Source organism: Giraffa tippelskirchi, chromosome 3 (genome assembly GCF_054371585.1).
Source record: "Giraffa tippelskirchi isolate mGirTip1 chromosome 3, T2T-mGirTip1v1.2.pri, whole genome shotgun sequence".
NCBI lineage: Eukaryota > Metazoa > Chordata > Mammalia > Artiodactyla > Giraffidae > Giraffa > Giraffa tippelskirchi.
In genome coordinates, this window is record NC_137277.1 from 35,000,733 (window position 1) to 35,024,839 (window position 24,107).

The following is a 24,107-nucleotide window of genomic DNA, read 5'->3' on the forward strand; positions in this document are numbered from 1 at the left end:
TGTGTGACCATGAGCTCAGATTCCACACAGAACACCCTCGTTAATCCTTCCTTGATTGTCTATTAAGGTTATAATCTCACTCTCTCTAATGTCTGCCTCAGGCCTCTGCCCACTGCAGCTTCATGGGCCCCTGCTTTCCTCCCCAGCTGATGGCTGCTTCCCCTGTTCCATGGAGAAGTTAGAAGCCACCAGAGTGGAAGTGCCCCAGTCTCCTGAGCCATATTTACAAACCATCCTCTCTTGTACCCACTCCCTCCTGTCCGAGGCCAGGCTTCCCACCTCCTTCACCTCTGATGCCTGTCACATCTCTCCCAGGATCCATCTCAGGAAGCTCACAGTGTCCATTGTCTTCTGCCTCCCTTTGTACGGGCTCTTGATGTTAGCATTAAACGTGCTGAAGTTTTCTCCATTACTTTAAAAGTTCTCTCTTCTATCCTGTCCTTCCCTTCACAGCCAGATTTCTTGGAAGTATCTGCCAGTCAGTGGGTAGGAATTTGTGAAAACACTTGCTCCTGTGCTCACAGGGAGACATAAAGCAGGGTCTCAGCTGAGAGGGAGGAGGGAGCAGAGATTGGAGATTTAAGTGAGAAAGTGTGATGCAATCCTCTAGGAGAGTCAGGCAATACTTACATTTGCATCATCGATGTTGGGTCACTGTTGGAAATACAAGGGAAATGTGACCCATAATTAAGAGGGGGAGCTTTAATGTGCTCCTCTTAGAATTTGAGATAAGTAGGAGGGAAAAGAACATAAAGAATGTGATCAACACAATTTAGCAAGTTTGAATTGAAAACTATATGCAGGACTATTGCCCATCAACCAGAAAGAAGGTTTACAACTTCAACTTGTAATTTTTGATGCTAAATCACCATTAAAAATCTGAGATCAGGCCACATTCTCCAACCACAGTGCAGTAAGACAAGGTATTTACAGATTTCCACCTGTTTGGTGTGAGTGCTGCTTAATGACTTCTCACTGTTTCTGCTGCTAACCATTCATCCATATGGCTTTTTGGTAAAAGAAGAAATCAAAACTGCTATTATAGATTCTTTAGATGTTAATCACAACAAAATATCATGGGTAAAAAACTGATGGCTTATGGCAAAAACCGCTTTAAGAAATAATTCATAGCTATAAATATTTTAGTAAACAAATTTATACACAAACCTTTTACTCACAAGGTAGATAAAAGGCAACTTTATGATAATTTACTGAGCTTTTCGTCTCATGAGGTTTTCTGTGTTTCATTTCACACACATAAAAAAAAAGTCCTTTAAAAATACAGCCTGGATGTTAACTTAAGACGTAACTGTGGTGATCATTTCACAGTATATACAAATATTGAATCATTGTGTTGTACACCTGAAACTAATATAATGTTATGGATTAGTTATACCTCAATTTAAACAAAATAGTACAGCATGCTGCTAAGTCACTTCAGTCATGTCTGACTCTGTGCGACCCCATAGACGTCAGCCCAACAGGCTCCCCCATCCCTGGGATTCTCCAGGCAAGAACACTGGAGTGGGTTGCCATTTCCTTCTCCTAAATAAGAAGAAAAACATAAAATTAACTAAAACTTGAACTGGTTCCACAAAAAGACCATAAAACAGACAAGTGTTTGGCAAGTGTGATTAAGAAGAGAGAATCACCAGAAAATATAAAGGTTTTATAACACTATAAACAGAGACAAAAATGCCTGGAAATAAGGTGGAAAACTCTGAACAATGCCAGTGGGAGAAATGGTAAAGGTTGTGAGACATTTACCTTTATGTCCCAAAGACATGAGGCCCAAATAATTTCAGCAGTGAAGTCTCTCCAGTCTTGAGGGCTAAATAATTCCTGTATTATCTAAATGGTTTTAGACCATTAGACAATGCAGAATAGTCTGGATAACATCAAGATCAGAAACTGTCAAAGGACTTTGAATGCTTACTTTTTACTTTTTATTAAAAAATAATACATATAGTTAAACAAGGAAACACACAGTACCGCAGGAATTGTTACTGTTGTTTAGTCACTAAGTTGTATCTGACTCTGTGACCCTATGGACTATCGCCCACTGGGCTCCACTGTCCATGGGATTTCCCAGGCAAGAATACTGGAGTGAGTTGCCATCTCCTACTTCCAACCTGCATTGGCAGGCAGATCCTTTACCATTGAGCCACCTGGGAAGCCCACAGCAAGGCTTACGTTATTGATAAAGAAAATAAATACCTCTCATCACCCTGTCCATTCTGGATTTCCTCTTGAGAGGAAGTCATTTTGTCTGTTTTGTCTTGTGTTTGTGTGTATTTATGAGTAACAGGCTTATCATATTCTTTTTTTTTTAACTTCTGTTGTTTTCTGTAGACTTCCAACTATGAAAAAAGTTTTTAACTACATTCCCCCCATCTTCCTGATTGAAGTTAAGTCAACATTTTTTGGCATTTTAGTAGTATTCAACATGCATACTGTTTCTCTTGGGATCACATTTCTCTTCTTACATAATTAGCTGTTTTCCCTGGGGTTAGTAGTAATTTTCTTATTTTGGGGGGAACAAAGTAGTTTTGCAGTGACCAACATTGATTTGGCAGAACTACAGGTTTTCTTTCAGTACAGAGACGTGTGTCAAGTAATTGATCAGTGTCTTTCCTCCCCCAGAGCCATACCTCCTGGGACCCTGTGTCCTCCAATCTGTGCTTAGTGCCCTTCAGACTTGCCTTTGCGTGCACCCTGGAAATCCCTTGCTTCTTTCCTTGTTTGTCTGTCTTTCTTAATTTATGGGTCCCATACGCTGTATTTTGGATGGAGAATAACCTCCAGTAGCTTTCTGACAGGGCTTCCCAGATGGTGCTAGTGGGAAAGAACCTGCCTGCCAGTGCAGGAGACATAAGAGACACAGGTTCAATCCCTGGGCTGGGAAGATCCCCTGAAGGAGGGCATGGCAACCCACTCCTATATTCTTGCCTGGAGAGTCCCATGGACAGAGGAGCTTGATGGGCTACAGTTTATAGGACTCAGAGTCAGACACAGCTTCCTGCGAAACACTAAAAATAACCAGTTGTTCTACCAGTAAGTAACTACTTAATGGATGGTTCATTTCTATGGTGGAATCCTGAGCGGCCATCTTGAAACTGTGTCTGATACACCAAGTGATGTGCTAGTATAATAATAATCATCACATATACCAACCCCTCTCTTCAATAAATATTTTAAGACTAGGATTGATATACATCAAAATGTGAACCTTTACATGTAGATTAGAGACAAAACACTACCCACTCCAGTATGCTGGTCTGGAGAATTCCATGGACTGTACAGTTCATGGGCTTGCAAAGAGTCGGGCATGACTGAGCGACTTTCACTTCTCTTCTGGCGGTTCAGTGGTTGAAGACTTCACCTTCCAATATAAGGTGTGAGGGTTCAATCCCTGGTCGGGGAAGTGGGATCCCACATGCCTTGAAGCCAAAAAAACCCCATTAGGAGAAAAAAAAGCAAGGAAAACAAACCATCTTTTAAAAGGAACATCAAGGAAGGGTTTGAAAGGTCAGAAAACAGGTAACACCAACTACGGCAGTAAATATACTTTTAACCCCCTATAAATAGCAGAGCCTGATACAATCATACGCCGCTTACAGGAGAGACGTCTCCAAGTAGAAAAATAATAACAGTGCAGTGATGAGCATTTCCTCAGCCAAATGAGTCGAAAAAGAAAGCACCAGTTAAACTCACCCCAAGTCTAAAGTAGAAGTTAAAGCAAAAACGGACAATGGGCATTATTTTATGTCAGGTGAAAGAATGTTTTATAATAAATTATGGTTGCCTTGAATCTATGTATTGATTCTTATAATGTGGAAATACAGACAGTGGGAAACAATAATACTCCTTACCCCGAGAAACTGTAAAATGTAGGAAAACCCTTCTAGTGACTTGTGTTAGAGATTTGTTATCTCATTGAGGATACCAAAAAATGAAGACAATATCATAATGTGATAAGGGCTGTGAAGACAACTAAAAGGGTACGAGCATCAGAGGTGATAGGGCTAGTGAGGAGGCAAAACAGTGATTTGACTGGGTGATAAGTTTAAAGATGTGCTTATCCTCTAGCCAAAAATAAATATTGTTGTTGTTCAGTTGCTAAGTCGTGTCTGACTCTTTTCAACCCCATGGACTGCAGCATGCCAGACTTCCCTGGCCTTCACTATCTCCTGGAGTTTGCTCAAATTCACATCCGTTGAGTCTGTGATGCTATCTAACCACCTCATCCTTTGTTGACCCCTTCTCTTTTTGTCTTCAATCTTTCCAAGCATCAGAGTCTTCTCCAATAAAGGTTAGCAGTGAACAAAAATAGGTAGAACCCAAATGTAAGGCAGTATTTCTTATATTTTTATTGCTAAACATTTTTGAAGTCCTAAGTGTAGAGATATATGTAACATGTTGCTGGACGGGAAAACTAAATATATGTAATTTTATTTAAGGTATCATTTACATGCAGTAAAATTCAGCCTTTTTAGTGTCTAGTTCTTTGACTTTTGACAAATCTAGTTAATATAACTACAATCAAGATATAGAATAGTTCTATCTTCCATCCAAATTTCTACACGCTCCTTACAGTCATTCCCTCTCCCCTAGTGCATGACAACCACCGATTTTTTTCCCTTGTCACTGTAGTTTTGCCTTTTCTAGAACGTCATGTAATTAGACACAGGTTAGCCTTTTGAGCCTGGCTTCTTTCACTGACATAGTGCATTTGAGCATCATCTATCTACCAGTAGTTCACTCCTTTTTAGTTTCTAGTAGTATTCCATTGTATGCATGTTCCACAGTTTGTTCATTCACTTATCATCTGAAGGGCATTTAGATAGTTCACGTTCCTTGGCAATTAAGGCACTAGGATCGTTTGTGTACCAGGTTTTTGTGAGTGTAAGTTTTAATTTCATATGACTCAACAATTGGGAGTAGGATTGCTGGGTCCATGGTAGGTGTATGTTTAACTTTGTAAGAAACTACCAAGCTCTTTTCCAAATGGCTTTGCCATTTTTCATCATTACTTTCAGTGGGTGAAAGTTCCAGTTCTGCTTTCTGTCAACACTTGGTGTTGTCGGTTGCTTATTAAATTGTAGTCTGATAAGTGCAGTGGTATTTCATTGTGGCCTTAAATTGCATTTCCCTGGTGACTAAGGATATTAAGCATCTTTTGATGTGCTTATGCCACCTGTATGTCTTCTTTGGTGAAGTGTTCAAATCTTTTAACCATTAAAAAAGTTGGATGGTTTGTTTTATTCACTTTTGAGAACTCTTTGGCTTTTTTAGCTTAAAGTCTTTTATTGGATAAGTGATTTGTGGTTTTTTCCCACTCAATCTGTGATCCATCTTGAGTTAATTTTCATGTATGGTGCAAGGTATGGATTGAAGTTCATTGTTTTGCATGTGACTATCCAGTAGATCTTGGCATCATTTATTGAGAAAACATTTTTTTTCTCCAGTGAATTGCTTTGTCAGGATTCTGTTCCTTTGATCTGTATATTTGTCCTTTTTCATACCATCTTGATTATATTAGTCATATAATAAATCTTAAAATTATTTTCCACCATTGTTCCTTTGTCTTTCAATATAAATTTTAGAAATTAACTTGCCATTTTCTAAAAATGTCCCACTTTTCACATTTTGATTTGGATTGCACTGAATCTATAGAACAAATAGGGCAGAACTGATGAGAGTATTGAGCCTTCCAATCCATGAACATATGGTTTGTCTCTCTGTTAATGTAGGTCTTCTTTTATTTCATTGCTGTTTTACAGTCTTTAGCACATAGATCTTGCACATATTCACTATAAGTGTAGCATATACCTTAGGATAACTAAGCATTTCATGTTTTGAGAGTTAAATGGAACTTTACAATTTTAATTATCAGTTGTTCACTATTAATATATAGAAATATTATTTTAAAAATACATGTATTGACATCTTTTGCAACCTTGCAGAAGTCACTTATTCTGGAAAGTTTTTTGGTAGACTCTTTGGAATTATCTCCAGACAGTCATGTCCTCTGCATGAGGACATGTTATTTCCTCCTTATCAACTGTATGCTTTTTAATTATTTTTATTTGTGATGTTGAATAGGTGTGAGAACAGACATTCTTGTCTTATTCCTGGTCTCTGGGGAACAGCATTCAGTTTTTCACCATTAAGGATGATATTAGCTGCAGGTGTTTTGTAGATGCCCTTTATCAAGTTATTGAAGTTCCCTTGTATTCCTAGTTTTCTGTGTTTTTTATTGTCACTCATGAATGGATGTTGTTTTATTGAATGTCTTTTCTACATCTATTCAGGTTATTGATTCTTCTTGAGTGAACTTTAGTAGTCTGTCCCTTAAGGAAATTATTCTATTCATTTTAGTTGTCAAATTTTTTAGCAGAAAGTGGCTCCTAATATTTCCTTATTATCCTTTTAGTATCGCTGGGATATATAGTGGTTTTCCCTTTCTTGTTCCAGATGTTGGCAATTTGTGTCTTATTTCTGGTCATTTTGTTTAGCGATTTATCTCAACGAACCAGCATTTGGCCACTGTTTTCTTTTCCTGTTTTCCCCATTTCACTGATTTTTGTTCCTTATCATTTTCTTTCTTCTACTCATTTTGGGTTTAATTTGCTCTTTTCTAGTTTTTTAAGATGGGCTGAGGTCACTGATCTAAAGTCATTTTCACTGTTGAAAATACAATTTAATTCAACATGGATTTATTGAGTACCTCCATTTATGGTTTTGGGGAGGTGCTGTGGACAATAACTGAGCTATCAAATGGTTTCTGAACGTAAAGTATTTCCCTTAAATGTCACTATAATATATGCTGAGTCTGGTTACATTGATCGGTTCTTAGAGTATAAAGTTCACTGTAAACGATTGGGGTGCCTAAGCTGATCTTCAAAGGGTGAAGAGAATCCAGTGAAGCAGAAAGAAGGAATGGTTCAGTTATAGAGTATTCTATGGAGGGAATCTTGGAGGTTGCCAAGCCATCACCTAATTGTACTGATAGTGAAACTGAGGCCCAAAGCTCATGCAAGACATGACAAGAACAGATGGGTCCACCTACAAAGAGAGTTCCTTTGTTTTATTGGGGTAGGGTGGGGTGAGGTGAGAAGCATGGGGAGAAGAAATACCGGGCAGATTTGAAGGGTAGATTGTGGTTGTGAAGAGCTCAGATTTCACACAATGAAAACAGCATGCAGGAAGAAAGCTGCTCTGAATAAGTTAGGAGGCCATTTGATTGTGGTAACTTTTTGGTGTATGTTTTGATTTCTCTAATGTGTAAACTAGTTCAGCAAAGCCCTGAAAACTTGGATAAGTGGAGTTCTATAAACATTCTCAGACCAGGAGAATTTGGGGTGCGAGGGTTCATGTTTAGAGTGAATAATATATAAAAACTTAGTAAAATCCTAATTTTATAGGTGAAGAGCCTGAAACCAGCAAGGAATCAATGTCTCATTTGTAGATACATGGGCAGTTTGCAGCAGGGTTGGAACTAGGACAGAAGATTCCAGTTCCCGGTGTCTTGCCAGTGCCCTGCCTGGCTCCTCACACTGGATTCTCTCAGTTGACCTAAGGCTGGCTGTTAAGTCTGGGAGTAAAGAAGCAAGACGGTCTCTGATCTTAGGCAGCACATACTAGTCAGGCAGGCAGTTGGCAGCATTGTTTGTCTAACCCCAAAATATGGTCAAGAGAAGGAAGCAGTGAGGAGCCTGAGGAAGAGGGTCTGGAGGGGACCCACAGAGGAGATATAACTGAGCTGAGCAGGAAGGGCAGGTGGAGATCATCCAAGTGCTTGTGGATCCGGGAAGGACGGGCCCAAGAAAGGCTATTGGTTTGCATTTAACCTTTTTATTTGTGGACCCCAGGGACTATACGGTCCATGGAATTCTCCAGACCCAAGAGTACTGGAGTGGGTAGCTGTTCCCTTCTCCAGGGGATCTTCCCAATCCAGGAATCGAACTGGGGTCTCCTGCTTTTGCAGGTGGATTGTTTACCAGCTGAGTTAACCAGGGAAGCCCTAAATATGAATACTTAAATATCACTTTAAAGTCATGATAGTTTTTTTCCTTATTTTGCTCTATTTAATGTTCTGACTTGAGACAGTGGTTAAACTCTTACAGACGTCTATCCTCCCTTAATCTTCTTTTCCACTCAGTGTTTGATACTTTTTTTTTCTTCTTTAAGGTCCATATTGATAACTGTTTCTCTCTGGTTGTGGGTTTTCTTGAAAGGCAGTGGTTTCCAAACCTGGCTCTGCATCAGAATCACTTGGGGAACCTAATTAAAAAGCGGTTTTCAGTCCCTCCCCCAAAGGTAGAGCTCTGGGAAGTTTGTTTTTATAAAACTTCCTGGTTGACTCTGATGAGCAGCAGGCTTCGAGAATCCAGGTTCATTAGGCATATAAAGTTGTCTGAGCCTGGATTGTTATCTACCGCAGATAATCTGGCGTGAGAATGATGAACTTGACTGAATTTAGGACTGTATAATACATAACAGGATTGGAAAGTGTTAACTTGGCCTAAGAGGGGCAGCGTTCCTAGTATTTTAGAGGCTATCAGGCTATTTACTATTTATCAAATATTTTTTAAAACAGGGAAATATTCACTGTTTTTCTGCTAATTTTGTTTTCTAGATCGTGAGGACCAGTCAATTCTTTGCACGTAAGTAAACATTAAATGTTCAGACTTCTTTTCTATTCTGTTGGAAAGTAAAAGCAATTTTTTTGGTATTTGAGAGAGGAAGGGGTCCCGCTTTGAGACTGCTCCCAGGAGAGCAGTTTAAAAAGATTGATGTAAACCGTGCTGTTAATTGTTTTAAGTCTAAAGTATGCAAGCTCTGCTTAGCTTTGGTGTTACTGCTTGGTTGTCAAACTGGTTGGGCTTTTCACACATTTCATAACATTAATCTGTGAAATTTATATCTTTAGTTGGTTTGTCCAAGTGTTGATCTCCTGGACTTTTCAGGAATTTACCTGTATCACCCAGGAAACATTATCGGTTATCACATGCCTGTGTGTGAAGTACTGGAAATACAACATCCACGGCAGGAAGTGATCATTTTTGCTGGTTAGGACGGTCATGTTAGCTGCAGTGGGGAAGATGGAGGACTGGCAAGTGTTATCGCGAGAAGACCATGTGGAAGGCTGTTGAGTTACCCACGCGAGAGATGGAAGTGCCTTCAGGTGGGGAGGTGCTCGTGGACCCGGATTGAAGTGGGCATGTCTAAGTGGGGCTTAGGTTGCGAGACAGGCCTGAGAAAGAGGAGCTCGGAGAGGGTGGAGTTGTGCGGATTTCAGAGACGCAGGAAGGAAGGTAGAGGAACGGGTTCAGGGCAAAGGGGAAGGAGTTTGGTGGAGGACATTGACTTTGGTGCCTGAGGCACTCCTGGGGGAGCTGTCTCTAGGCCATTGGACGTGGAGTCGGAGCTGTGCCTGGAATGCAGAGCCAGCGGCCTAGGTGACGGAAGCCACGCGGTAAGTGAGGTCTCCTCAGAGTGTGGAAGGAATCCCCAGATGGGGTTCAAGGGTGGGGAGGCGGGTGAGACTCCACAGAGACGCCCAAGCCATAGGCCGCAGACACCGTAGAGACTGAAATACACAGGAACGTGTGCCTGGGGTTTAGTGCTGGCGCAGGAGGCTGGTCGTGGTCCCCTCAGTGCACTGGGGTGGGGAGGGAGTCAGGCCAGACGGCAGTCAAGGAATGACGTGGGTGTATGTGTGTGAGAGAGAAAAAGTTTTAAAAAGCAGCAAAAGGCTAAGTCTGGGCCTACTACTTCCAAATAGCTCTAGAGTGAAAATTGTAGCGTTTGAAAGGCAGTAAGGAATCAATTTTTGTTGTTACTCGTGGTATCTTTAAGGTAGGAGAGGTTAAACTGATGGGGGTGGGGTAGGACGAGAAGGGTGGGAGTCAGGGCCCCTGGAAGGCCAGGGTCAGGGAGGAGACAGGGCCTGGTGTGGGCGGGTGGTGGGGGACCAGAATCAGAGAAAGTTCTCATCTCTTGGCTTTTCTTTCCCATAGAAACTTTGGTGTTTGATAACGAGGAGGAGAGGAGAAGTAGAAAACAACTGACGCTCCTTTCTCCTGTAAATATTCTTCCAGTGATATTTAGCCTCTGAGTTATACAAATCAGCTTTTCTTAAACAACAAACTACCAGACACTTAATCTACTGAAAGCAGTTTTCCCAGCCCTTGGATTGGACTCAGCTGGGCCTGTCTGCTGAGCCGAGCCAGGCCCAGCCATCTCACCTGGGGTTCAGCCCGTGGCTGGGGGCAGCTGAGGGCCAGGGGGGTGGTTGACTGTTGACTGGGGTGCCTTGGTGGGTCCTCTGATTCTCCAGTGGGCAAGCCCTGGCTTTAACATGGTGACAGACTGCCCAGAGCCGCACAGACGCGAGCTCCAGTGTGTAAGGGTGTGCATGCTGGTGCTCTCCGGTTCCCAGGCCAGACATGTGGCCAAGGCCAGGGTCAGTGGGGGAGGGGGAGGGAGTGTGAGACACTTGGGACCTTTGCTGTGGACACTCCCCTATGGGGGTGTCGAAATGGGAAATCAGACTTAATCCACCAAAAGTTTTTATAAGTGGGTTCAGGTGGGGGTCACTGAGATGAGAGAACTGAGGACGTCAGCAAGAAAGACTGTCATGATGGACCGTGGGATATGGCACACGAGGGGGGACTGATAGGAGGGAGATGGGTCAGGAAACTGGAGAGCAGGGCCGCCTGGGGACGCAGGAGCAGGAAGAGCAGGCATTGTGGCCACAGGTGTTGGGAGGGAGCACCTCAAGTGTGGCTGCAGGAGTGGGCAGCTGAGAAAGAGAGGAGGGCAGGAGGGCATGGGGTGGAGGGTGTCAGGGAGTCAAAGGGTTGGGTGTGTTGCTCACACAAGGAGAGGAGGGGCTTTGAGACACACACATACACACAGGGGTGATGGTTTGAGGGCAGTGGCCTCTGGTAAGCCCTTCATAAAGCTAAATTATTTCACTTAGAGGAATGTCCTTTATTCCAAGATAAGACCCTTCCTGTTTTCTTTGGAAATTGCTTTCTTTTTTGAAACAGGAGTGTGGGCAGGGGTGTGGTTTGTTTGTTAAGATCTTACTAAGCAAAATAAATCCAGTGTCAGAACCACTGCTGCTGTGTGTGACCTCAGAGAGGTGAGAGGTAGGGGCTTTTAGAACAAAAGAGTCTGGAAACAGCATTAGGAGGAGTGAGAAGGATGCTCCTTGATGTCTGTACGTGTGTGTGATGACGTACGTGTGTGTATGCGCACAGAGTTGTGTGACGTGAAGTACGGCCAGTGGAGGGGAGTGTTTAGTGAGGAGGCTGAGAATGTGGGTGACTTTGCACACTGTGGAATGGGGATCCCACAGAGTATGGAGGAAAAGAGGGGAGCTGGAGCAGAAAATAATTGGGTTTGGAATCAGGAGAAAGAAAACACAGTATGAGAACAGAGGGTAAGAATGAAAAGTGACCAGAGGAGCTACATTTTAAGCAGTGACCAAGGCTGGTGGGGGTGTGATCTGAAGGCTCCCTGCAGAGTTCATCTCTGGGCCCTGGTGGATCCGGCAGGGGGCAGGGGTGAGGGGATTGGGCCCATGGGAGGTGGCAGTCTAGGCTGGTCCTTACTGGCTTCCAGGGGGTTTTTCGCTCAGGTGGGTGGCCCCACAGCTAGATGAGTTTCTGGACCTTCATCTTCGTCACAATTTCTCTTAGCTTCTTACAGAATCAGTGAACCTTACAGGCACAGGGGACAGAAGGTGAGAAAGGTGTCAGGCAATTACAAGTGTTTGGGTCTTTCTGGAGCACAAGCTGTGAAGTAGGGAATAAATGCCAGTTTAAACTGAACACACTGACAAATTAACCTCTATTCTCACACAAACAAAATGGGTCTCCGAGTATCTTTCTTTCCATCATCAGTGCTTTGTGTTTCCAGACTCAAGGCTTAAAACCTTGCCGTCTGCTTTGATGCCCTGTTCTCTTTCATTTCCCTGTTTCCAGTTGTCGCCTCATTTCATATTTCTCCTGTCTTGCCCTAGCCCTGCCCAGCACCTACTATCTGCCCATCTTCCGGGATCCTGGCTGACTCCCTTACTTTTCTCCTCTCTCTCCCTCCAGAGAGGGCATATGCCCTATGATACAGCTGGTTCCAGCCCACACTGATTTCCTCTCATCAGGCCCTGTTCTTACATACTGCAATCCATTACCTATTTGGGTTGTTGTATCTTGTTTTACAACTAGACAAAAGGGTAGGAACTGTGACTTTCTTTGATTGCTTTTTAATTATCCTCTGAGAACCTGGAGCACTGCTCTTGGATATCCTTAGTAAATGGATAAAAATGGAAACAAAAGAATGAATCTCTTAATTAAGTAGGAACCAAGGAAACAGGCTTAAGATTAGGAAGTTTTAGAAACAATTGAATACTGGCAGTCAGTTCAGTCGCATCCAACTCTTTGCAACCCCATGAATCGCAGCACGCCAGGCCTCCCTGTCCTCCCAGAGTCTACCCAAACCCATGTCCATCGAGTCGGTGATGCCATCCAGCCATCTCATCCTCTGTCGTCCCCTTCTCCTCCTGCCCTCAATCCTTCCCAGCATTAGGGTCTCTTCCAATGAGTCAACTCTTCGCATGAGTTGGCCAAAGTATTGGAGTTTCAGCTGTATGTGTTTTCAAAGAGTAAAACCTTTCTGATACCGTTTTATAAAGGTGTTTTATTTTGAAATTCCAAACCTACACAAAAATAAAATAGTTGGAGACCCCCAGATACCCATCCCCTAACTTCAATGAGTTAAATTTTACCAAATTTTATGTTTTTTCTTTTTTTTAAATCTTGGCATTTCTCCCAAGTTTTTATGTAAAACAAATACAAACCTAAATTTTATTGAAAAGTTGAAAGAGTGATACATTAAGTGCTCATGTGCCCTTTACTTAAATGTGTCCCTTGTCTCTGTACACACATAGGACTGTTTGCAGATAGCCTGACACATGATCCTTGGATACACCACAAGAGATTCCTAAGAGCAAGGGTGTCCCCACATAACACACATTGTCACACTTGAAAAGTGACAATGAAACAGTAATGTTGTCTCATATGAAATCTATATGTGAATTTCTGTAATAGTCTTCAACGTGTTTCTTATGACTTCCAAAAATCCACAATCCTGTCAGGTCTTATTCCTTGCATTCCTTATGTCTCTTCATTTTAATTCTATATTCTAGAATAGTCTGCTCACTTTTTTATTTTATTTCACTGGGCATATTCTTCAGAAAAGTCAGTTATTCAGAATGTGAGCTGCAAACATCTTTTTAAAACTACCTGTGTTGAGGCAGTTTGGACCTTGATTTCCCAAGGCACACCCATCATGTGGGCTGGCTCTGCAGACACCAGCCACAAGCTCAGGGGTTCCCAGGCCACCCATACTTCTGACCAAATAGCTACACATTTGAGGGTGGCCACTACCCACTTAGATTCAATACTTTACTAGAGTGACGAATCAGAGCCAGAGAGGGTGAGAGCTGGAGTTGCCCAAAGGCACGGCTTCCATTTGCTCTGGTCACTTCCCCTCCCAGTGCGTCAGTGTATATTACCAACCAGGAAGCTCACCTTAGCTTCAAAGAGTTTTTATTAGGCTTCAGTATGTAGACATGTTTGATTGAATCCATGTCCATGCCCTCTCCCCTCCCAGGAGGGTCACTTGTATCAAAGGCAGGAACCTCTAATCGCCCATTTGGTTTTTCAGCTTGTCCAGTCCCCATCCTGTAGCTAGCCAAGTGCCCACCATGACTAACAAAAGACATTCCAGGTACGTGGAGGCTCCGGACCTCCCAGGAATCAGGAACAAAGACCAGCCAGGTTCTTCACTATAGAGCATCAATTAGTAGAGGAAAGTTGCTCTGAGAATGTAACTGCTGAAGCTCCATGAAATAGGTATGGTAAGTCAACCCCTTTTCTTCCTCACACATGTTCCCTGGGCCTCCGGATGGCTCAGAGCCCCATGGAGAATGGCAGTGCTTCCGGCATGTGAGCCTGGCCCTTCCTTCCCACCCCCGGGGCCCAGGATGGCTTCTGCTCACAAGTGAGAGAGGAATAGAACTTGTGTCACCTGCCTGCAGTGTCACAGTCATGGTGACCCTGCATGCAGTACACAGGGGATGAGGGACAGGACACATTCCTCTCCTCTTTGGGTGGTTTGTGAGCTTGGATGATCATTTTGGATGAGGACTCTTTGGAATGTTTGGAAGCAGGAAAACTCTTGGGGAGGGAGTGACTGCTGCTTGACAGAACCTGAGGTTAGTGAGCACTGATTTACTCTTGTCACCAAAAGTGACTACTGTAAGCACTAGCACTTATAATTAGATGGTCATTGTCATTTGAAACTGATGTATGCATCAGTGATGAGGTGTGGGTTTATGAGCTATAGCAGCTGGGGTATCTCTTCGTGCGCACAAAGTAGCAGTCATCAGATACCATATTTGCTTTTTTTTTTTTTAGTTTTCTGAACATTTTATTATGAATATTTTCAAACATAAAGCTGAAAGAATTTTTGTAGTCAAGATCTATATATCTACCATCTAGATTCTGCCATTAATATTTTACTATATTTGCTTATTATATATTGATCTGTTCATCCCTCTATCAATCCATTTTATTGTTTGTGTTGGGAAGGAAACTTTTCCAACTTGGGTCCTGCGGTTGGGGATCTATAAATCGACAGTAGCCTAACAGGAGAAAAGACAGGGTTAATATATGCACATGTGTGGGGGTATTCAGTGATGAGTAACTTGCTGAAAACCAGAAATAAAGGCTTCCATACTAAATTTAAGAAACAGGAGGTGGTGTAGGTGGACTGGGGCTTCTAGGGGAAAGTATGGAGGGTTCTATGGGGCTTTGTGATGCCAGTGGACAGCTGAATTTGTACTTGCTGGTGCTCAGGGTCAGACTTCCCCCAGTCCCGGAAACTCCTTGGGCTGGGTTCCATGGGAGCTGCATTTTCAGGAGGCTCTGCTTAAGGTTGGGCTTCCCTGGTGGCTCAGATGGTAGAGAATCTGCCTGCAATGCAGGAGACCTGGGTTCCATCCCTGGGTTGGTTAGATCTCCTGGAGAAGGGAATGGCTACCCACTCCAACATTCTTGCCTGGAGAATCTCATGAATAGAGGAGCCTGGTAGTCTACATTACGTGGGGTTGCGACGAATCTGACACGACTAAGCTACTAACACTTTCACTGCTTAAGGTTGGATGGTATTTCTTTCGGTGACTGCTGATTGTTCAGATGTTTTCAGTTTAAACTGAAAACCACTCTTTGGGCTATTACTCCCTTCATCTGATGCATTTGTAGATCAGTGCGCTTCCCCCTAAATTCTTCAGCATACATAACATTAAATAAAGTTCAGGGTTTACATCTTTATCTTTTTGAGACAAAATTCACATACACTGAAGTCTTCTACATACAAACTTTCAAGTTGTAAACTTTCAAAGATATGAACCTGTATTCCATCAACATCAGATGACAGTGACATTGCAGCTTGCCCTCCATCTCCTATTGCTGACGATCCTTCAGCTCTACCATCTCCCACGTCCTTTCCCTCCTCCAGTTGGTAACACTTCTTGCTTCTTCACTCGATGACAACTCTGTGTGCCAGCTGTTGTACTACTGTATTTTCAAGGTACTATACTGTAAGATTAAAAATGTTTTATTTTTTTATTTGTTTTTATGTATTTGTGTGGAAAGTCTTATGAACCTATTACAGTACAGTACTATATAGCAGATTGTGTTAGGTACTTAGGCTAACTTTGTTGGACTTAGGAAAAAGTTGGACTTCTGAATGTGCTCTCGAAACAGAACTCCTTCATATGTAGGGGACTTATAGTATAACAAAATGCAAAACTCTTTTTAAGTATTTATGTGCTTTAAGTATATTTGGGCTGAGTTATTTGTATAACGTAAACCTCTGTCAAGATAGAGAACATTATCATTATGAACACCCCATAAAGTTCCCTTCTGTACCCAGCAAATTCCTACCCTCACTTCATTTGATTGTGTGCGTGTGTGCTCAGTCATGTCCAACTCTTTGCCTAAATATAAATACAAAACTATAAAACTCCTAGAAGGTAACATAAGAGAAAACCTGGATGACCTTGGGCATGGTAATACCTTTTTAGGTACAAAACCAGAGACATGATCCATCAAAGAAATAACTGATAAACTAGACTTCATTAAAAATTACACTCTGCAAGAGACAGTGTTAAAAGATTGAGAAGATAAACCACATACTAAGAAGAAATATTTGTGGAAGACACAACTGATAAAGGACTGTTATCCAAAATGTAAAAAGAACTCTTAGAAAACTCATCTGGGACAGATGTGCCATTTCATCTTAAAAGAAAAAAAAAACAACTTTTTTCTAAGAATAGTTCTTTGATTCTGCTGTGTCTTTCATATTCAAATCAGAGGTTATCATCTTTCTACTTCTGTCAGTTTATTCATCATCACTGTTGACCATCATAGTTGTTACCATTGCTGCCATTTATTGAGCAACTTCTGGTCAGGTGCCATGCTAGGCTCCTTACAGGCGTGATCTCAGTCTTGCACAGAAACCAGATCTCATTTTAAAGGAGTCTAAACTGAGGTTCAGAGGCCAAAGACTTTGCCCAAAGCCCCATAACTAAGAAATGGTAGGCTGGATTTGAATCTAAGTAGGTCATCAAGAGACCATGGCCCACCTCTTACCCACTTTACCAGCACGATAGATTCATGAAGTAATTTAGAGTTTGGTAATTCAAATGCCCTTCTATATGGTGGATGAACAGCTGAGTGGACAATAATGGGTAATGTTTACTGAATACTAATTGTATGCTTTGTGTGTGCTAAGTCGCTTCAGTCATGTCTGACTCTCTGCGGCCCCAAGGACTGTAGCCCGCCAGCTTCCTTTGTCCATGGGATTCTCCAGGCAAGAATCCTGGAGTGGGTTACCATGCCTTCCTGCAGGGGATCTTCCTAACGCAGGAGTCGAACCTGCGGCTCCTGCGTTACAAGTGGATTCTTTACCACTGAGCCACTGGGAAAGTCCAATTACATGCTTTAGATGGACTGTAGTTTTTTTTCCTTTACAACACAGCCTCATGTGTTAGAAGTTGTTATCCCCCATTTTGAGATGGAGAGTGTAAGGCTGTCTCCCCTCTTGGGACCTCAGCCATAAGGTGTTGGAATAAATCTATCTTTGAAGCAGTATTTTCTGTTAATACTAGCAGAGGTATCTTAGACCTGAAATACAGAAAATTTAGCAGAGTTCATAGGTAGTTGTTGACGGATGGCTCAGTACAGCTGAGTAAGCATGACAGTCGGGGAAAAATATGCTTTCAGGATACACTGAAGTATATCCAGTTGAGAGGGATTAGCCAAGAAACTGCAGAGGCAAACCAAGCTGATGAGTACCAATCATAACTGCTTCAAGTCATCGTCAGTCTACATGAGGCACATTTCTTAGCATCTTGAAAAATTATCTGTTTTAAACCAACAGCCAACATCATGATTAGCTTGAAACACTAGGTTTTTTAAATAAAGTTAAGAATACAACAGAGAAAACCATTGGCATAGCTCTTATGAAATTGCACTTGAATAAAATCCAGATTCTTTCCCATGGCTCCAGGGTACATCCCATCCACGCCTTTCCACCTCGGGGTGAGTCCCTCCTGCTGTGTCTGCCGGCTGGTTATTTCTGTCAAATCCTGCACTCCGGCTGCCAGTTGCTGGAATATACCTACCTTTTTTCTGCTTTGAGGCCTTCACGTTTGTCTTTCCATCTGCCTCCATGCTCTGCCTCAGGCCCTCTCATGCCTGGTCCTGCTCAGCTTTCAGGAGTCGAGTGGCCCCACCCCCCACCCCCACCCCCCCGCCGCCATTAAATCTCCAGGGAGTTGTCCTTTGCTCTTCTGTCTTTTCCCCCTCAGTCACCTTGTTTCCTTCCTCGCCCTCCTCACATCCTACAGAGACCCAATTTGTTTTTCTTGTTTGTTTTAAATCTCTTCTAATCTTGAGCTCCAGGAAGCCTGTATCCACAGCTCAATCTCGAGCACTTAAGGGATGCCTGAGTTGATTTGGAAATGTGTTGAATAAAAGAATGAACGAAACTCATTAGCATGTACCAATGATGACCAAGTAGAAAGTATAATGATGATAAAAGGACATTAATGACAGGACCAAAAATATTAAATAGAGCTTAGAAATACACTTATATAGACTTACATTCTTTTAGTCAACAGAATTTATTGAGTACTTGCTATGCTAGGCACTATGACTTAATAGGTGAATAAGACAAACATGGGTCCTTGCTTGTTTTCAACTTAGAAAAATACAGAATTAAACTGCGAGATGAAGCCATCATTTTTCCTAAAAATAGCATGTATATTATTTAGCTCAAAATTCTGGCTGCCTGTTTTTATAGAGATGGCAGGTGGGAGGAGACAGGAGGGATATAGCAGAACAAAATTACTTGAAATTTATCTGAAAAAAATAAACCTCAGAGACCACTTGTTTCTGAGGTTTTAAAAAACAGTGATGGGTGATGTGGTTAGTCATACTTCAGAACTACTGCGTAGGGTATTGGCTTTGAAATAAAGTCATAAGTGCAAGGTAACGATAATATTTCAAATCACTTGACCAAGATAATCAGTGTCTTGGTCAACCATTGATAATGGGATGTGAGCTGAATCATGTGAGTGGAAAATGAGATTAAATAAAGTTAAAAAAAGCAAAAAAACTTGACCTCAGACCATACATTTTTTTCGATTAATTAATTATAGTTGTAAAAAGTGAAGACATCGAAGTCCTAGGAAAACATAGATGGATTTAACAGTGTAGGTGATAGTAATAGAAAAGCTCTATGAGGTGTGTACAAGATGCTCTGCGGGTCCAGGGGAGTGAACCATCGTCAGCTCTGAGGGATGAGCCTAAAAGGCGTTCAGAGGCCTTGAAGATGCTGTCCCTGATCAGCGGGCATCCCGGGGTTCGTTCAGCTCCTGCAGATTCAGTTACCTTAGTCTAATTGTTCTAGGAATTCTGTCTCTAGTGCTGGATATGTTTCTGGTGCTGAGGAATTTCTTTGTAAACATTCTAATAAACTTCACTTTTCTGGCAGAGCCACTGATTCCTAGCACAGGTGGGGAAGTGTTGTGAACATTTTCCTCTGTCCTCTTACCTGGCATCTACCAAAAAAAATATTTATACCATTTAAAAATAATTTTCCAGCTACTGGTGATAGTGTTGTGTTGTTTTTTTTTTTTCCCCCTACTTACTCTCTTTTTACTTCCTACTAATTCTAGTTTCAAATCAGTTTACTTTTGTTGATTATAGGTTGGGAATGTGCGTGCTGTGCTTTCTGTAAAGCAGCCTGTGTTACTATATCTTCCAGGGGCGAATCAGGTGCCGGGAAGACAGAAAACACTAAGAAAGTCATTCAGTACCTTGCTCATGTTGCTTCTTCACACAAAGGACGAAAGGACCATAATATTCCTGTAAGTGTTTGTTCTGCTCTTGTTTTAAAACCCTTAGATTTATTCTTTAGTAATTTCAGAAACAAGAATAAGGAAGTGAGGGTGCTCAGCGCACTGCCTTTATTGACAGCTTCCTTGTCTCCCCCAGCAAGGAGGGGCTAGGACATCAAGAAATTGCTGGTAACTGGCAATTACAACAGGGCAAACTGGAATTATGGTTGTAGCTCAAAGCCTGATCTCTTGCAGAATTGTGGTAAGGATTAAGTCAGTAAGCAAGGCTCATGAAGATTTCTCAGTTTTTAACCACCAGAAAAATATCCTCAGATATTTTCAGTGGTTCTTTCTGAACTTACAGAGCTACCACCAATAGAAGCCTGAGGGGAGGATAGAAATTTGGGGGAGAATTGATGACAGAAAGGTGTAAGAATATAACACGTCAGTTATCCTTGATTTATAGATATGCAGATGTAGTCGTTAATACCCACTGAGAGATGCCAGCCAAACCCGCTTTCACAGTTCTAACCCTCTAACCACTGACTTGGTGCTTTGGATGTGGCTTTACCGCTAGGAAAAGACCCAAACTTGCTAACGTTTGCATTTGTCTGTTTGTAACGAGCAGCAGGAATCACCTAAACCAGTGAAACACCAGGCAAGTGCTTTTCTTTATGTTTCTTAGTCATGAGTGTTTGCACTAATTTCTGTCTTTAGACTGAGTCGCTACTAGACACAAATACCATTAGCTCTGAGAGAAATCTCTGGGAACAAAATGCTTCTTTTTGAAAATGTGTTGCTTTTAGGCTTACTGTGCTGAGAAGCAGCATGCCCTTTTGCTTTACCTTTGTTTTCTAGAGGAACTTTGATGTTTATTTACCCTTTCATTATGACTTTGAATCATATGTTTGTGAAGCCTGTAAACTTAGGGTTTCATGTGTCAGTGGCCAGGCAGAATCACTTTAATACTTCTTAAGCATGTGGAAACCTAACTTCATGCCATATATTAAATTTTGAATTTAGGGTTGCAGCTGTAAAAATTTCTGATCTGTTAACATTGTGTGGTCTGGTATGTGTAACCTGAAAGTCTCATTGTATTTAATATATAAATTCAGAATTTTTTTGTCCCGGACAAGTTGTAGAGGAGTGTTCTTCTTCCTATCAGATGCCTCGCTTTTAGCCCTGCGGAGTATAGCATCTGGCAGACCATGGACCAGAGCGTGTCCTGATAGGGAGGGAGAGAAAGCAGGGCTGAGCCAGATGCCTTAGATAGACTGGAGTGTCTGCACCTGAACTTGACCCTTTCCCTAGCATTGGAATGGTTTTGGTTTGTATGTCTTTCTGCAAGCATGCTGCTGCAAAGCTAGCATAAAACAATAAATGATAGTGTTATAAGAACAACCTATTAGCATGAAGAAGGGATCAGAGGCATCTAAAGAAATAGAGACACAGATTTTCCGATATCTTTCTTTAGAATTCTTAAGACGGTCTCAGACACCAAAGCTTGTACCACACCTATGAAATCCCATCATGTTCCTTTTCTTTTAGCTGTAGACTACACCAGTGATGTGAATTGGGAAGATGAACGAAATCATCACTATCCTATATGATATTGAAAGGCTCTTTGGCCAGTTAAAGAAGGAATCTAGACCAGCAACCAGGTTGTCTTTGTGCTTTTGAGTACATGCTAAATGACCTTTTAATATGTATCTAGATCACTAGCAAAATAGCGTTAAATAATTAACCTATAGATTTAGGTTTCCTAACACAAATCATCATCATTAATGTTTTGTTTCGATGTCAGAAACAACTACAGAGTGGATCCCTGTTGTGTGTGAGTACCCTGTTTACCCCTAGATTTTGCTTTGGGTCAGATCAAGTCAGGTTCCCTCCAGAAGGTACCAGCTTCTCTGGGCCGTTGTTACTGAGTTACATGTCTTTCTGCATATTCTCCGCACAGACTCTTCTGTGCTGCTTTCCCAAGTTTATTTTAACACTAGTTAAGTAGTAGTTATGTCGTGTCTTTAGAAACATGAGGAGACCACTGGTTCTCCATTAATTTTTTTTCCCCAGCACACTGAGGAATATGAGACACTCCTGAGCCGAGAGACTGGTCACACCCTGGGGAGGGTCATCTCAAGAACTTACTTCTCTCCCTACACCCCCATCTTCTCCCGAATGCCCCTAGGCATGACTTCCTCACCCCATTTTGAGGATGACTGCCATAAAGTAATGGTTTTACTTTGTAATGTCAGTGTTTCTTTTAGTTCCCTGTAACTGGTTTCTGAATTTACGTAGAACCTTATAGGCAAAACTTACTTGAATTCCCAGGAACCATTTGTATAAATCGATAGCATTTTATCACTAAACAGCAGTATAAATTGTAAAAAAAAAAAAACCAAAGGGAAAGGCATTGGTAGCTTCCAGATTTTGTGAATCTTTAATTTATTTGCTCTTGGCTCTTTTTCCCCTCAACAACTTTATTGAGGTTTAAATTCATGTCCCACAAAATTCACCCTTTTAAAGTGTACAGTTCAGTGGGGTTTGTTTATTTTTCAGTCTAGTCACATAGTTACTACTACAATCAATTTTGGAATATTTTCCTCACCCCCAAAAGAAACCCTTTACCCATAGGAATCACCTTCCATGTCCCCCCAGCCCCTGGAAATCACTAATCACTTTCTGTCTCTCTGAATCTACCTATTCTGAGTATTTTATGTGAATGGAATCATATAACATGTGGTTCTCTGTGACTGTTTTTTCACTTTGCATAATGTTTTCAAAGGTTTGTCCTTGTTGGAGCATGTGTAAGTGCTCCATTCATTTTTATGGCCAAATAATAACCTGTTATATTAAATTCGTCATGATTTGTTTATCCATTCATCAGTTGATGGACATTCAGATTGTTTCCACTTTGGGACCATTATGAATAATGCTGCAGTATATCAATTTTCACATGGACATACGTTTTCACTTCTCTTGGGTGTATACCTGGAGTGGAATTGCTGAGTTGTGGTAACTTTCTGTTTAACGTTTTGAGGAACTGCCAGACTTCTCTATAGAGGCTGTACCACGTTACATTCCCAGCAATGTATAAGTGTGCCAATTTCTCCATATCCTAGTCAATACTTGTCATTGTCTTTTTATTGAGGCCCTCCTAACACTGTGAAGTGTTCAGGTTTTTTTTAATGTATTTTATAACTTCATCTTCATTATAGAAATATGAGCAAATATAAGAAATAAATTTTCAAAATTAAGGCCACAGTATTTAAGAAGTGAAACATTTACCTGTAAACTTTTACTTGTTGTAACAAAATGAGTCCTCATTTCGCTTAACGCCCCAGCCAACTGCAAGTCCATCTTCAGTCCAGGTTCTCTGATCGTGTGTCGCTGTTACAGACCCTTGCTGTCTGGCACGGTGTTCAAGGCTGCTCTGAAGCCTGGACAAGGTGCAATTTCAGAGCAGGTTTGAAGACAACTAATTTCTTAAACTTGACCACCCCCCGAGAATGACCTCTTCAGGCCAGCCCACCTCTCTGCTAACTGCTCAGTCAGCCACGTCAGATGGCAGCTTCCAGATGACTTTGTATCTACTGGTCTAAATTCCCTTGAACTGAGACAGAAGGGTAAGAGATAGCAAGTAGCAAGCACAGAAATTATAGCCTATCCTGGAGATTGGTTCTCAACATGTGATTAGTTGCTGCCACCAGCTTCCCTGATCGCTTAGTTGGTAAAGAATCCTCCTGCAATGCTGGAGACCCCAGTTCGATTCCTAGGTTGGGAAGATCCCCTGGAGAAGGGATAGGCTACCCACTCCAGTATTCTTGGGCTTCCCTTGTGGCTCAGCTGGTAAAGAATCTGCCTGTAATGTGAGAGACCTGGGTTTGATCCCTGGGTTGGGAAGATCCCCTGGAGAAGGGAAAGGCTACCCACTCTAGTATTCTGGCCTGGGGAATTCCATGGACTGTATAGACCATTGGGTTGCAGAGTCAGGCACAACTGAGCAACTTTCACTTTCACCAACTTCCAACCCTACTCTGTAGTCAGTGGGAAAGCCACAGCTTTGCCTGTTAGGCCTATGAGGGCAGCAGGAGGCCAGCCCAAGTCCCCTATGAACTGGAATTTTGAAAGGTAGGTGTGTGTGTGTGTTTCACCAATTTCAAACTCATTCTGTTATCTATCATATAGCAAGTATATGTAATACATTATGTAATATACACAGGGGTGTAGTTTTCATCATGATTGGCAAACCTTTAAAGCATTAATGATTTAAATACTTAGAACTTTAAAAAATAATTTCAGTAGTTAATACTAGTTTCTTTTCCCCATGTTCCACTGTGGCATTTCTTATTACCACATAGAATAGAAATAGAGGAACTTTGCCCATGCAGTTCCAGTGGAAAGGTTAGTCACTGCCCCTGGAGGTTTATAAATGGCTTCATAATTTGGTTGGGAGCTGTAAGCACTTTCTATCTTAAGTGTGGAATTATTCAGTGCAGCAGTGATCAAATTTAGTGGTAATTTCTTACCTAAAGATCATTTTTGTGTGTTGTATAGTACTAGCTTTGGGTCAAGCTTTATATGATTCATTCCCGAGTCTTTGAGATCTATAATTGGTCTCAAT

At 41.7% G+C, this 24,107-nt stretch overlaps 1 protein-coding gene across 5 annotated transcripts in view; it reads left to right on the forward strand.

Annotated features, from left to right (window-relative positions):
- MYH10 (myosin heavy chain 10) overlaps positions 1–24,107 on the forward strand; it is a 123,644-nt gene that overhangs the window by 23,806 nt on the left and 75,731 nt on the right. For 4 of the 5 annotated variants that reach the window (XM_081578374.1, XM_081578376.1, XM_081578375.1 and 1 more), the window contains exons 4-5: positions 8,642–8,669; positions 19,411–19,513. In XM_081578374.1, the coding sequence (XP_081434500.1) occupies positions 8,642–8,669; positions 19,411–19,513 (131 nt within the window). Of the gene's footprint in view, positions 1–8,641; positions 8,670–19,388; positions 19,514–24,107 lie in introns of all 5 variants that reach the window. The other variant, XM_081578378.1, reaches the window with a different exon arrangement.